Source organism: Hyperolius riggenbachi, chromosome 1 (assembly GCF_040937935.1).
Source record: "Hyperolius riggenbachi isolate aHypRig1 chromosome 1, aHypRig1.pri, whole genome shotgun sequence".
Lineage (NCBI taxonomy): Eukaryota > Metazoa > Chordata > Amphibia > Anura > Hyperoliidae > Hyperolius > Hyperolius riggenbachi.
Genome location: NC_090646.1, coordinates 294,347,614 through 294,363,406, shown reverse-complemented (window position 1 = coordinate 294,363,406; position 15,793 = coordinate 294,347,614). Strand labels below are relative to the sequence as shown.

Below are 15,793 nucleotides of genomic sequence, written 5' to 3'. Positions count from 1 at the left end.
CCCTGCTCAGTTTCATATTTTAATATACATTTAGTTTGATAGTTTAAAATACAGAGTGTAGTTAGTAAACTGCAAATAGTAGAGAATGATGCAGTTATAAAAAAAGAGCTATATAACTGAAAATAAAAATATGAGGCTCTTTTCTATGCTACTAATGTTCTATGACTTATCCGTACTACACATACAATTCATTATATCTTAAGTGTTTTCACTTTAAAGGGAAGGTTCAGGGAGGGGTTGAAAAAAATAAAAATACATATCCACTTACCTGGGGCTTCATCCAGCCCGTGGCAGGCAGGAGGTGGCCTCGACCCCGCTCCGCAGGCTCCCGGTGGTCTCCGGTGGCCGACCCGACCTGGCCAGGCCCGGCTGCCAGGTCGGGCTCTTCTGCGCTCCAAGGATGGACTCTTCTGCGTCCCACGCGGGCGCGCTGACGTCTTCGGATGTCCTCCGGGCTGTACTGCGCCGATGACGTCAGCGCGCCCCCGTGAGACGCAGATTGGAGCGCAGAAGAGCCTGACCTGGCAGCCGGGCCTGGCCAGGTCGGGTCGGCCACCGGAGACGACCGGGAGCCTCTGGAGCGGCGGCGAGGGCACCTCCTGCCTGCCACGGGCTGGAGGAAGCCCCAGGTAAGTGGATATGTATTTTTATTTTTTTCAACCCCTCCCTGAACCTTCCCTTTAAGTACTGTCTGATGGAGAGGGGATAAGGGGCAATGGTGCTGTACATAAGTGGCTACTGGCAGGCAGGGTAAGTGAACAATGAGAATGTTTTTCAGTGTTGTAGATTTGGCATTGCTAAATGAAGCTGGGGGGCACCTGTACACACAAATGATTCTGAGCCAACATGGGGCCGAAGGACCACGCCTGCCAAGGATTAACTAGTGTGTGTACAAAGCTTTAGAAACCTTTGCTGTAGTTTAATCAATAGTGTTTTCAGAGCATAGAAAGGAATATATTAGCTCTATTGTCAGCAACATGCTGATGCAAGCTGGAGTTGACATGTCTGGCAGAAAATGTGTGAGGAATAAGGACTGAAAATGGATGTAAAATACTATGGGGCGTTTGGGTGTAGATTGTATGTATAAAAAAAAACAACGGAGTTTGTAGGTTTCTTCCTGTGTCTGTGTGGGTTTTCTTCAGGCACTCCAGTTTCCTCCCACATCCCAAAACATACAGATCTTAATTGGCTTCCCCCTAAATTGGCCCTAAACTACAATATACAGCCTAGGTGTCCACACTGTTTTGGCTTGTGAGCTACTTTAAAAAAATTGGCCAGTCAAAATGATCTAACCCATGTACAATTTTAGGAGCACACTTGTATATACAGAATGAAAAATGTAATGCGGTTAGGATCTACTGTGAAGTCCTTCGCGATCTACCTAATGAGCACCCCTGATATACAGTATACACTACACAATACATAGACATATGGCTACGGTAGGGATTGTGAGCCCCTGTGAGGGACAGTTAAGTGACAAGACAATATACTCTGTACAGCACTGTGGAAGATGACGGAGCCGTATAAATCCTACTAATATAATAAATGGGAAAGTTTGGATGTTTGTTACTCGATCACGCAAAATTGGCTGAACGGATTTGAATTAAATTTGGCACACACATAGTATCCTATACTTTATTCCAGGTAATGTACTTTTTATTCCCATAACCAAAAAGGGGGCGGAGACAAATTCAAATTTCACTGGAAAATGTAAACTGCAGCCATTCTTACACTGTTAATGGCAGGGTTCTCAAACTTTGCACAGTTGGTCGCTGGGTGACTGGGATTAATATTCAGAAAAGTGGGTGGAGTCTATAAAAGCCAATCAAAATTAACCTATTGATTTTCAAGGGGAATATTTACATTGCTGCCATTCTTGCACTGTTAATGGCACAAGCCTCAAGCCTGGTACAGTTGATCATTGGGTGACTAGGGTTCAACTTCAGAAAGGGGGTGGAGCCACAAACAGCCAATTAGATTTGTTTCATTCCAATGCAAATTGATGCCAAACACCGCAAAGCTCACAAACTTGGTAATTGAGTAATTGATTCATTGTGTGTGAGGGTTAGAAAAGTGGGCACAGCCAACACCAGCCAAATGCATAAGCGGGCAACACCGGGTCATAAGTGGGCGGAGACAAATACAAATTTTACTGGGAAAATGTAAACAGCAGCCATTCTTATACTGTTAATGGTAGGGTTCTCAAACGTTGCACAGTTGGTTACTGGGTGACTGGGGTTAATATTCAGAAAAGTGGGTGGAGCCTACAAAAGGCAATCAAAAATTACCTATTGATTTTTCAGGGTAATATTTCATTGCTGCCATTCTTTCACTGTTAATGGCACAAGCCTCAAACCTGGTACAGTTGATCATTGGGTGACTGGGGTTTAAATTTATAAAAGGGGGTGGAGCCACAAACAGCCAATATGATTTGTTTCATTTTAATGCAGGTTATTGGTGCCAAAGGCCACAAAGCTCACAAACTTGGTCATTGAGTAATTGATTAATTGTGTGTTAGGGTTAGGAAAAGTGGGCGCAGCCAGCACCCGCAAAATACATAATCGGGCAATGCCAGGTCATCAGTAAAGATAAATGCAAATTTCACTGAGAAAATGTAAACTGCAGCAATTCTTACACTTAACGGTAGGGTTCTCAAACTTTGCACAATTGGTCACTGGGTGACTGGGATTAATATTCAGAGAAGTGGGTGGAGCCTACAAAAGCCAATCAAAATTCACCTATTGATTTTCAAGGGGAATATGTAATTGCTACCATTCTTGCACTGTTAATGGCACAAGCCTTAAACCTGGTACAGTTGGTCACTGGGTGACTGGGGTTCAAATTCAGACAAAGGGGTGGAGCCACAAACAGCCAATCAGATTTGTTTAATCCCAATGCAAATTATTGATGCCAAAGACCGCAAAGCTCACAAACTTGGTTATTGAGTAATTGTGTGTTAGGGTTAGAAATAGTAGGCGGAGCCAACACCAGCCAAATACATACCTGAACAATGTTAGGAAATAAGTGGGTGGAGAAAAATACAAATTTCATTGCGCAAATGTAAACTGCAGCCATTCTTACACTGTTAATGGTAGGTTTCTCAAACTTTGCACATCTAATCAGATTAATTTTATTTCATTGCAAATTATTGATGCCAAAGACTGCAAAGCTCACATACTTGGTCATTAAGTAATTGTGTGTTAGGGTTAGGAAAAGTGGACAGAGCCAACACTAGCTAAATACATACCCGGGCAACGCCGGGCGTCCAGCTAGTGCTAAATAATAATAAACCATTACGGAAAAAGAATCACATGAAATTACATTAAGAACTGTATTAAAGAACTACAGTGCAATGAACTGTCAATTAATTAGATGTGCATTTGATAGCAAATTAGTGCCTGCTAAGCATGGTATAGGTCAGAGCTTAGCTGGTGTGGAAGGTTACCTTTAGCATATAAATAATGTGTAGCGATGAGTTTAGATGTGAATGTAGGCGGGTTTATCTGCCTACGCACTGCTTCCTGTGCAGGTACAGACACTGGAGACTGTAAGATAGATGGGCTGACAAAAAATGTGGGCAGTTGTTTTATCTCTTCCCTCATAGGATAGGATGAGAGTGTTGAATGTGTGTGGTGAAGGGACTTCAACATCATAAAACTGGATGTCAAACTTCAGAGAACTTCTTTTATCTATCAATAAGATTAATTCCCAAGCTGCTATTTCTGTATGTGTCTCTCTCTCCCCGCTGTGATTAGCCACCATAATTGCCCATGGCACTGACTGAATGGTGCGCACTACTGCCCTGCGCTACGTAGCACAGACAACCAGCTATTTTGAAAATATTTAAAGGGACACAGCACCTTTAAAAAAAAAATCACAATTTGCACTTACCTGGGGCTTCCTCCAGCTCACTGTAGGCCACAAGGTCCCCAGGCATCCTCCTGGCTCATCTCTCGCCCGCAGGTGGCTCCGTTAATTAGCAACTTCTGCCCAAAATCACCAGTAAGAGTCCCCGTCGTGCATGCTACATGTCCTCATACCTTCCACTACGCAAGTCCTGCGCATGCGCACCTCAGTTAGTCATGCATGCACAGGACTCTCGCGCCGGCCAACGTAATGACACGTAGCGTGCTTGATGGGGACTCGTACTGGTAACCTCAGACGGAAGTCGCCGATTAACAGAGCCACCTGCAGGACCAAGACAGAAGAGCCAGGAGGACGCCGGGGGTAAGCCCCAGGTAAGTCCAAATTGTGTGCTCAGTATCCCTTTAACCAGATAGCATAGCTGTGACTTTTACAACATTTTGGGCCTATGTCCATCCTTCAAATGCCTAACCTCCTGAACATAAAGTCCGCTTATAAACAATTCTCATACAGACACACCCTTGTAGGGGTGGTCACATTGTTAACCACTTTAAGACACGCTGACTTATTAAACCGTCTGGTTTGAGCCTTTTAACGGCTCCAGGATGTTTTAATAAGTCGATCGCTCCTGCTGCCACTCTGCATGTTTACCCCCCACCCGTTAAAAGTCGGGACACCGCAATCTGTCATTGGGGGAAGAGGACCGAGCGGTCCTCTACCCAATCACAATGCCTGGAATGAATGGACGTGACCCCGATCAGAGGCCATGTCCATTCACAAAAAACAGGAAACGGACATAGTTAAGTAAAATGTAAAAATATAAAAAAGTGAACACTTCCTATAAAACAGGAGTGTTCACTAGCGCCATCTAGTGACCAAAAACTAAAATTACACATACAGGCACATACATACACATACACTTAATATATATTAATAGAATAAGTAACTTACACTTCCAAAGCCCCTCCCCCCAAAAAATTACATAAATAGTTGCCTTAGGGAGCTTTTTTAATCTATATTTTATGAGGGAATATAACTATTACTTTACTACATAGGGGCTTGTAATTATGGACCGGACAAAAAAAAAACAAAACAAAAAAAAAACAAACAAAAAAAATGACACCTATATTTCCAAATAATATATTGTCGCCATACATTGTGATAGGGACATAATTTAAACGGTTTAATATTCGGGACAACTGGACAAATAAAATGTGTGGGTTTTATTCACAGGAGAACATTTTATTTTAAAACTATAATGGCCGAAACCTGAGAAATAATGAATTTTTCAATTTTTTTAAAATGTTTCCCGTTAAAATGCATTTAGGATAAAAAACAAAATCTTAGCAAAATGTACTACCCACAGAAAGCATAATTGGTGGCGAAATAAACAAGGTATAGATCATTTTGTTGTGATAAGTAGTAATAAAGTTATTGGCGAATAAAAGGGAGGAGCATTGACAGGTGAAAATTGCTCTTGTCCATTAGGGTTAAAAACCCCTAAGGGGTGAAGTGGTTAAGGTAGCAACAAATATATAGATTGCCACCTAATATGGCAATAAGATTGATCCTTCTCTAATCTGTATCTGATCAGAGAGGGAATATTTTTTCCACACTGCACATATACAGGTCCTTCTCAAAAAATTAGCATATTGTGATAAAGTTCATTATTTTCTGTAATGTACTGATAAACATTAGACTTTCATATATTTTAGATTCATTACACACAACTGAAGTAGTTCAAGCCTTTTATTGTTTTAATATTGATGATTTTGGCATACAGCTTATGAAAACCCAAAATTCCTATCTCAAAAAATTAGCATATCATGAAAAGGTTCTCTAAAAGAGCCATTAACCTAACCATGAATCAACTAATTAACTCTAAACACCTGCAAATGATTCCTGAGGCTTTTAAAAACTCCCAGCCTGGTTCATTACTCAAAACCGCAATCATGGGTAAGACTGACGACCTGACTGCTGTCCAGAAGGCCATCATTGACAACCTCAAGCAAGAGGGTAAGACACAGAAAGAAATTTCTGAATGAGTAGGCTGTTCCCAGAGTGCTGTATCAAGGCACCTCAGTGGGAAGTCTGTGGGAAGGAAAAAGTGTGGCAGAAAACGCTGGACAACGAGAAGAGGTGACCGGGCCCTGAGTAAGATTGTGGAGAAGGATGGATTCGAGACCTTGGGGGACCTGCGGAAGCAGTGGACTGAGTCTGGAGTAGAAACATCCAGAGCCACTGTGTACAGGCGTGTACAGGAAATGGGCTACAGGTGCCGCATTCCCCAGGTCAAGCCACTTTTGAACCAGAAACAGCGGCAGAAGCGCTTGACCTGGGCTACAGAGAAGCAGCACTGGACTGTTGCTCAGTGGTTCAAAGTACTTTTTTCGATAAAAGCAACTTTTGCATGTCATTCGGAAATCAAGGTGCCAGAGTCTGGAGGAAGACTGGTGAGAGGGAAATGCCAAAATGCCTGAAGTCCAGTGTCAAGTACCCACAGTCAGTGATGGTCTGGGGTGCCATGTCAGCTGCTGGTGTTGGTCCACTGTGTTTTATCAAGGGCAGGGTCAATGCAGCTAGCTATATGGAGATTTTGGAGCACTTCATGCTTCCATCTGCTGAAAAGCTTTATGGAGATGAAGATTTCATTTTTCAGCACGACCTGGCACCTGCTCACAGTGCCAAAACCACTGGTAAATGGTTTACTGACCATGGTATTACTGTGCTCAATTGGCCTGCCAACTCTCCTGACCTGAATCCCATAGAGAATCTGTGGGATATTGTGAAAAGAAAGTTGAGAGACGCAAGACCCAACACTCTGGATGAGCTTAAGGCCGCTATCGAAGCATCCTGGGCCTCCATAACACCTGAGCAGTGCCACAGGCTGATTGCCTCCATGCCACGCCGCATTGAAGCAGTAATTTCTGCAAAAGGATTCCCGACCAAGTATTGAGTGCATAACTGAACATAATTATTTGAAGTTTGCCTTTTTTTTGGTTTTAAAAACACTTTTCTTTTATTGATCGGATGAAATATGCTAATTTTTTGAGATAGGAATTTTGGGTTTTCATGAGCTGTATGCCAAAATCATCAATATTAAAACAATGAAAGGCTTGAACTACTTCAGTTGTATGTAATGAATCTAAAATATATAAAAGTCTAATGTTTATCAGTACATTACAGAAAATAATGAACTTTATCACAATATGCTTATTTTTTTTAGAAGGACCTGTACTGTAGATTTTTAATAGATTTTAGCATGAAATCCATTAAATCACAGCATTGCATTGCTCAATGCAGTGCAACGCTATGGGCTGTTGATGTACTGCCACTCCTGTCCCACCCCTCATTGACCGAGTTTTTCTGTCCAGTCCGATCAAAACTAATGATCGATCTGACATGTTGGAGCATCGATTTCTAAAATATTTGATCAGTGATTGAGTCTGCTTGAAATAAACTGAGAAAATTGTAATGTATGGCTACCTCTAAAGTGTCAGGCACTGCATTCAATTTAAAAGGAATATTGAGGCTGTCATAGTTATTTTCTTTTAAACAATACTAGTGCCTGGCAGTCCTGCTCATCTTTCTGGTCAGTAGTGTCTAAAACACACCTGAAACAAGCATACAGCTAATCCAGTCAGACTTGAGTCAGTGACATCTGATCTGCATGCTTGTTCAGGGTCCGTGGCTAAAGGTATTAGAGGCAGATAATCAGCATATCAGCCAGGTAATGTGCAATATTTAAAAGGGAATTATCATGTCAGCCTCCATAGGTCTCTCAGTCTGTCCCGCCATTACTGCAACATCCCCGGTTGAAGTTATTCGACCTGCTACGTCGCATAGCTCTTCGGCACTCATTGGGCAGCCTTTAGAGCTTCATTTCCTAGAGTAGTGCCGAATACAAGTGTGTTCCGGCTAGCCTAAGCGCAGTACGGATGTGCCAATCTTCAGATCTACTCAGAAATACAAAGGAGTTCTGAAGGCTGCCTGAGAAGTGCTGAAAACCCAGCCAGTCGCATACCTTCAACCTGGGTGGGTGCAAGAATGATGGGATGGACTGAGGACCAGGAAGGTCCTGTTATCTTAGATCCTTCCCTCTAGTTAGGTATGTATTGAACATCAGGTTTGCTTTAAATATATGAAACCCTACAGTTTTGTAGTTACAATCTACAAAAAAAACCTTAGCTTATTAAAGTCGTCATTAATCACATTTCAACATCCCCAGCTTCTAGTTCCAGAAGTCCTCCGTGCAAAGTTGAGTTAGTGCAGTCTCTTCCTTCTGGTATACTCACTTTGTCTAAAACAGAGTTCCCCAACCCAGTCCTCAAGGCCCACCAACAGTGCATGTTTCTGCTGAGACACTAATTACCTCACCTGTGAATGTTTGTGGTTTTCTGCAAAACATGTACTGTTGGTGGGCCTTGAGGACAGGGTTGGGGAACGCTGGGGGATACACCAATGCAGTTGGCTCACATTCTGGCCCAGTTAAGCAAAATACCTCTTTTTAGTCCTGTATTCATCACATTTATATTCTGCAATTCCATGGTGACACCCTTAACCACTTCAGCCTTCAGTCGTTTTCACTTTATGCTTCCGAGCAATGTTCACCTCCCATTCATTAGCCTATAACTTTATCACTACTTATCACAATGAACTGATCTATGTCTCGTTTTTTCCGCCACCAATTGGGCTTTCTTTGGGGGTACATTTTGCTAAGAGCCACTTTACTGTAAATGCATTTTAACAGGAAGAATAAGGAAAAAACAGAAAAAAATTCATTATTTCTCAGTTTTCGGCCATTATAGTTTTAAAAGAATACATGCCTCCACAATGAAAACTCACGTATTGTATGTGCCCATTTCTCCCGGTTATTACACCGTTTAAATTATGTCCCTATCACAATGTATGGCGACAATATTCTACTTGGAAATAAAAGTGCATTTTTTTCCGTTTTCCATCCATCACTATTTACAAGCTTATAATTAAAAAACATATATAACTATTTCATGTTTACATAGATATTTAAAAAGTTTAGACCCTTAGGTAAATATTTATGTGTTTTGTTTTTTTTTTTTTAATTGTAATTTTTTTTTTTTATTATTATTAAACATTTTATGTGGGTATTTTTGGGAGGGTGGGATGCAAATAAATTTTTTTAGGACATATTGGTCTATTTTTTTATTTTCTTTTGCATTTTTCTGTAGTTAGCTTTTTGGCCACAAGATGGCAGCCATGAGTTTGTTTACAATGACGTCACTCTAAGCATAACACGGACGCTTAGTGACGTCGGGGGAAATAGGAACAAAAAAACCTCAGCTTCCGTGCGAAGCTGACGGTTTTTCTCGGGGGGAGAGCAATCAGTGATCGGGCTCCATAGCCCGATTCACTGATTGCCTGGCTAGCGAACCGCGGGCCGGGAGTGCGATTGGCCGCGGGGGCGCGCACATGGCCTCCTGGTCGTAGCTAGTACGTCCAGGAGGCCAAAGTAGATAAATATGTGCATGTTACTTTTGTATTTGCTCACTCAAATCTGAGCGTTGTGTGCTGTCTGGCACACGTGATTCATACTGGTAAAGGGTTTTCCATGGATTTGTATTGAAACCGACTGATAAGATCACTTTTATTTTTTTACTGACAGAAAGCTGCCATGCAAACAAATTGACTTTTTAGAGGAAGCAGGAAATTTGAGCGCACTTGAGATGTGAACAATTTGTGCGCCGCAATTCACCCTAATGTTAAATATTGGCTACTGGGCGTAACACTGGACGATTTGGGTGCCTGTTAAATTTTTTGTGAAATGCAAATTGGTTTAACAGTTTTAATACTTTTAAATTAATTTTGAAAATTATAATTTTGTAGATAATGTTTTAAAATGAAAAATGCTGCCCATAATTATTCATATCCCTGGCAAATTTTGAATTAGTTACTATAATTTAACCAGCAAGTCATTTTTTGATGGGAAATGTCATAGGTGTCTCTCAAAAGATAAGACGATGTACAAGAGGGATTATTGTGGGGAAAAAAACACATTTCTCAGGTCTTATTTACGTTTGAGCAAAAAGTGTCCAGTCCAAAATTATTCATACCCTTCTCAATAATCAATAGAAAAGCCTCTATTGGCTATTACAACAAACGCTTCCTATAATTGCAGACCAGCTTTTTGCATGTCTCCACAGGTATTTTTGCCCATTCATCTTTAGCAATGAGCTCCAAATATTTCTGGCTGGAGGGTCTTCTTGCCATTACCCTGATCTTTAGCTCCCTCCACAGGATTCTCAATTGGATTGGACAGGGATCCAGCTGAGCCACTCCAAAACAATGTTGTTGTCTGCTAACCATTTCTTCACCACTTTTGCTGTGTGTTTTGGGTCATTGTGCTGAAATGTCCCGTTGGTTCCCAAGGTCAAGCTTCTCTACAGACTGCCTGATGTTGTCGTTGAGAATCCTCATGTATTGCTCATTTTGATGGTGCCGTTTACTGTGATTAGGTTTCCTGATCCATTGGCTGAAAACCACCCCAAAGCATTAGGTTTCCACCACCATGTTTGACAGTGGGCATGGTGTTCTTTGAGTTGAAGGCTTCTCCTTTCTTACACCAAATGAAGGAAACATCATTGTGACCAAACAATTCAATTTTTGATTCATCTGACCATAACACAGAAGACCAGAGGTCATCTTCTTTGTGCAGACGAGCATTTGCAAAGGCCAAGCAAGCTTTTGTGTGCCTTATCTGGAAAAGTGGCGCCCTTCTTGGTCTGCATCAGTGTGCAGTGTCCATTGGATTGTCTGCCTTGAGATATTGCCACCAGCAGAGCCCAGATTCACCAGGATGGCCTTGGTGGGGATCCTCGGATTCTTTTTCACCTCTCTCACTATCCTCCTGGCCAGCACGTGTAACTTTTAGCTTCCGACTACATCCTTTGACATTTTCCAGTGTGGAACAGCTTGTATTTTTTTTAATAATACTTTGCACTGTAGCCCCTGGAACTTGAAAACATTTAGAAAGGGCACTGTAGCCCTTTTCTGACTTGTGAGCAGTCACAATGCACAGCCGCAGGTCCTCATTGAGCTCCTTTGTCTTAGCCATAACTGCCCACAAACCAACTGCAGAGAGCTGCTGTTTTTCACCTGTTGAGTTGATTAAAACAGCTGTTGCCTGTTATAAATCACCTTTTTGCTTCGACAACAGCAACTTCTTAGAGTTGCACCTCACAGAATGTGAGATACCTTGACTCTCAACACAGCAAGCATTATTGGAGATAGACCGTTCTCAGGCGTCTTCAAAGTACAAGGAGTTTATTCAGTAAACAGATATACAGATACAGTTTGTCACATCTTAGCAAAGCAGATTCTTGCGTTGCGTTACAGCTTCGTGATTACCTTCCTGCTGAAGGTAATCAGGTACTCTCATGTCTACCCTATGTTACATCATCTAGACTACCTATTTACAGCATACATCATATCAGAACAGAAATGGATTATATAAAGGTTTAAGCCAGCAGGGACAGGTAGCAAGACAAAGTGCTACTCTATACTCCGGCTGTGGGTTTTATATGAACCAGAAAGAGTTAAATGTGACCTCATCTGAGCTCATCTATGATTGGTTCAGATCCCTTGTGATCTCAGGACACACACCTACTCGATTAATATTCTATAAGATATTTTGCCCTAGATACAAAGAATTTCCATGTTGAATAAACATGGCTTTGTTTACTGTTCTTGTGGTCTCCATGTAGAGGTCAGTGAGACCTGTGGCCTTGCCCACAGAACAGCTTCTTGGTATGTCCTAGTTCTGCTGACAGAACTGTAGATTTTCTCTCTAAGAGAAAATCCCCTTAAAGGGCAGGTCTGCACCCCAAGCCTTTTTGACTAACTCAGTCCAAATAACTGAAACCTACTTAAATTATAACATTGCCAATTAGGGTAATTAGGATTCTTTATAACTTTAGATTTTCCCACAGACTGTGACAGTGTGTGAAGGGTATGAATAATTTTGGAATGGACACTTTTTGCTCCAATGTAAAATAAAAGCAAAGAAATTTTTTTTTCCACAATAATGCCTCATTGTCTTATCTTTTGGGAGACACCTATGTCATTTCCCGCCCAAAAATTACTTGCTGGTTGAATAAAAGCAACTTTAAGTCAAAATTTGCCAGTTATCTTAGAAATGTATTGCTTTTTGTATTTACAGCGAAGAAATGGGGTTTTAGGCGTCAAAAAGGGAGTTTTTGGGGATAGGTGACAGGAAGGGGGATTTTAGCGTTAGGCACTAGGAAGGGGGTCTTAGCGTTAGGCATCAGTAGAGGAAAGGTTCTGTGTGAGCAGAGTTAGGTTTAGTAGTAGTAAAATGTTGGTAATGTTTACCAATGTTTTACTATGCTTATTACGACTGTAAATATTTTTCGTTTTCACTGTTATACACTATATTTTGCAATTTCGGTTTCACCTGGCACCTTTTTTTTTTGTAACTCAGTTTTTATTGAAGAGGTTTTTTTCAAGAAAATTCTTACAAAATCAACAGAAGACAACAATTGTCAACAGAAGAAAGAATTATGTGAAGTCATAATAGGATGTGCAGAATTGGAAGGTTATAGTGCCATATAACAAAAATAGAGAGGTTAGGTCAGGAAACCACTGCAAGAAAAATGACATAACATATCGAGAGGAATAGTCTCTGCTGACTTTGCACTTCATCACTTACAAATCTTTCAGATAAACGCCCTTCTAATTTTAATAAACAAAAACGACAGAACAAAACAGTAACAAGACCTTTGCCTGCATTTAACGACAAGTAATATGTTAACAACCCTCGCCATTCCCCCACCCCAACCAGAGGTGACTTTGATCCAAAAAATTACCCGCCCCATACCATTTACAACACTACTCAAATCTAAGCCCTACCTTCCGATAATGGGTGTTCATAGTTGTGATCCCAAAAATCCCAGACCTTGGAGAATCTGTTTGTTCATCTGCTTGTTTGGTCAAGTGTGTAAGATACGCCATTGTTGTAATGTACCGTATTATCTGTATAACCTCCTGCAAAGTAGGGTGTTCCCTGTCCTTCCAATTAGAGGCTATGCCCACTCGAGCTGCAGTAAGTCCCGTCGCCCTTTTTTTTTTTTTGCCATTATTTTAATATTATTCTATTTCAGATAAAGAAACGATAATAATAACTTAAAATATTTGGCTTTACAATACTTAAAGGACAACTGAAGTGAGAACGATATGGAGACTGGCTGCCATATTTATTACCTTTTAAGCAATACCAGTTGCCTGGCAGTCCTATTGATCCTCTGCCTCTAATACTTTTATCCATACACCCTGAACCAGCATGCAGCAGATCGGGTGTTTCTGACATTATTGTCAGATCTGACAAGATTAGCTGCATGCTAGTTTCTGGTGTGCTTCAGACACTACTGCAGCCAAACAGCTCAGCAGGGCTGCCATACAACTGGTATTGTTTAACAGGAAATAAATATGGCAGCCTCCATATACCTCTCACTTCAGTTGCCCTTTAACCAGTTCACCACTGCAATTTTCAGATTTCGGCGCTTCTCCCTTTCATTCGCCAATAACTTTATAGCTATTTATCACAGCTAAATGATCTATACCTTGTTTTTTTTCACCACCAATTTGGCTTTCTTTGGGTGGTATGTTTTGCTAAGAATTATTTTATGCTGAATGCATTTTAATGGGAATAATAGGAAAAAAAATTGAAAAAATTTTTTTTCTCAATTTTCGCCCATTATAGTTTTAAAAGAATATGTACGAACATAATTAAAAGCAACATATTTTATTTGCCCATTTGTCCTGGTTATTACACCATTTAAATGATGTCCCTATCACAATGTATGACAACAATATCTTATTTGGAAATAAAGGTGTATTATTTTCACGTTAACAGTAATATACCCTCATGACATACATATTAGAAAGTTGAGTCCCTAAGGCAACTATTTATGTAACTTTTTTCTAATGTGTTTTATCTTGGTAACTAAGGGAAAGGAGGTAAAAGGGTTAATAAATGGGTATTTTTTGTAATGGGCTGTGTCTGGGATGAGTATGTAGGTGTAGTTTTACTATTTGGCCACTAGATGTCCCCTCACTTTATTTTAATTGTATTTGTTTTACTGCATACATGTGTATGTAAAGAGTGTATGGCTTTCACTTTCAGTTTGAACAATTCTCATCTCATTGATGCCGGTTTCATTGATCACAGCGAACGGGCGCCAACTTGAACGTGGGCAGGAGTGCGCGCAGCGGCGATACATATATTTATGCTCCTGGAGCTAAGATGAAGTCTCCGGGAGCGTAGATATACTGTAGGGTTTACATTAATTGTTTAAAATCATTAAAAATGGCTTTAGAATCAATTGCCAATTTCAACCTATATTATGCAGAGCAATCCTGACCACGGTCACTTGCTGAGGGATGGTGTGCAAATCGGGCAAGCGCCTGGGCAGTGGAGCCCGACTCTGGCGACCCAGAAGGGGTGTGCTATAGATGAGAAAGGATGGAGAAACAGGAGAATGGACGGGGGAGGGGGGGGGAGCAGTGGAAATCAGGACAGCTCGCTATACATGCCGGCTCCAGTAGCGCTTTTTGTTTTATTTGCAGGTCTTACAACACCAATACAGGAGTACTTTAAAGCAGTAGTATTAGCCATACTATGCCCTGGGAAAAAAAATCACATATAAGTAGATAAATACTTGATCTACTTACATAACACATGTATTGTACTGTCCACGTTTTGATTTCAGTGCATTTTATATAGTAAATGAAGAGAATTCTGTTCCTGGTGGGAACCATGTCTTTGCCTACAGTGTAGGCTAAATCATGATGTAATTTCTGCCCTTTACTTTTTTTCTTTTCTCCTCCAATCGCTGAGTCACCTCAGCCTTGCTTGTAAACACAAGTGAAGCAGCTAGGCAGGGAAATAAATGGAAGAGGAGGAATATATTATAGATATAAAGAACCCCCAGCATACAACTGTTTGGCACTGACTACTAAAGGGCCAGTGCTCCTTAAGTATGTGATAACTCCAAATCATAACAGTAGAAAAAGTTTTGAATGCAGAATTAGCATCTTTATCACTTAATACACTCAGAGCAGTTGCTGTTGAAATTTGATTTTTATGGTGACAATCCCGCTTTAAATTTGCATCTCATTGCCCAACCTCTAGGGATGATTTGAGTCTTTGCAAGTATGGAAGATAACACAGTTTTGTTTTTCAGGGGGATGCTGGAGGACCGTTAGCATGCAGAGAGCCATCTGGACGATGGTTTCTAGCTGGAATAACTAGCTGGGGCTATGGCTGTGCAAGGCCCTATTTTCCAGGCGTTTATACCAGGATAACATCTGTTCGCATGTGGATTGGACAGACATTACGTTTATGAAAGCTCCAACTCAGGAAGTAGCAGAATCAGAGGGACAAATGGCAAAACAACAAAAATTGTCAACAGGATGGGACTCAACTGATGAACTTAGAGCATGGAATGATCACAAGAGACTGTACTGCCCCGTTCATTTGTTTGTATTCTTTTGAAGCTGGAAATTTAGACTATTTTGTATAAATAAAAGATGATTTGTTGTTCTGAGCATACTATGAAGAAGCAGTGTAAGACACATGATTGGTGGCCTGCTCCCTGTGGACATGCATTATAAATACACTATAATAAAAAGTATTTAAACTGGTTCAATATAAAATAGAAGCAGAAGGATAGAATTACAGTGCCAAAACCTGTATGAGTAACAAGGCTTCTAAACCCCAGCCTTTAAATAAGTTAAGTGTAAGTTACGAGTAGGACTTATCAATCCAAAATGAAAAGGCTGACATATTAAATATTATATTAAAAACAAATGAATTTCAGTGGCAATGTACAATTTCTGCCATGTATTTTACATACCATAGGCATCTCTTTAACTC

The 15,793-nt window shown here is 40.7% G+C and overlaps 1 protein-coding gene across 4 annotated transcripts in view; it reads left to right on the top strand.

The window, feature by feature from the left end:
- The window catches only part of TMPRSS9 (transmembrane serine protease 9), a 394,042-nt gene extending 378,563 nt beyond the window's left edge, over nt 1-15,479 (top strand). For all 4 annotated transcript variants that reach the window (XM_068233739.1, XM_068233736.1, XM_068233737.1 and 1 more), the window contains one exon: nt 15,102-15,479. In XM_068233739.1, coding sequence (XP_068089840.1) covers nt 15,102-15,263 — 162 coding nt within the window. In that variant the 3' untranslated portion in view covers nt 15,264-15,479. The remainder of the gene's footprint in view (nt 1-15,101) is intronic.
- The last annotated feature ends 314 nt before the right edge of the window (nt 15,480-15,793 follow it).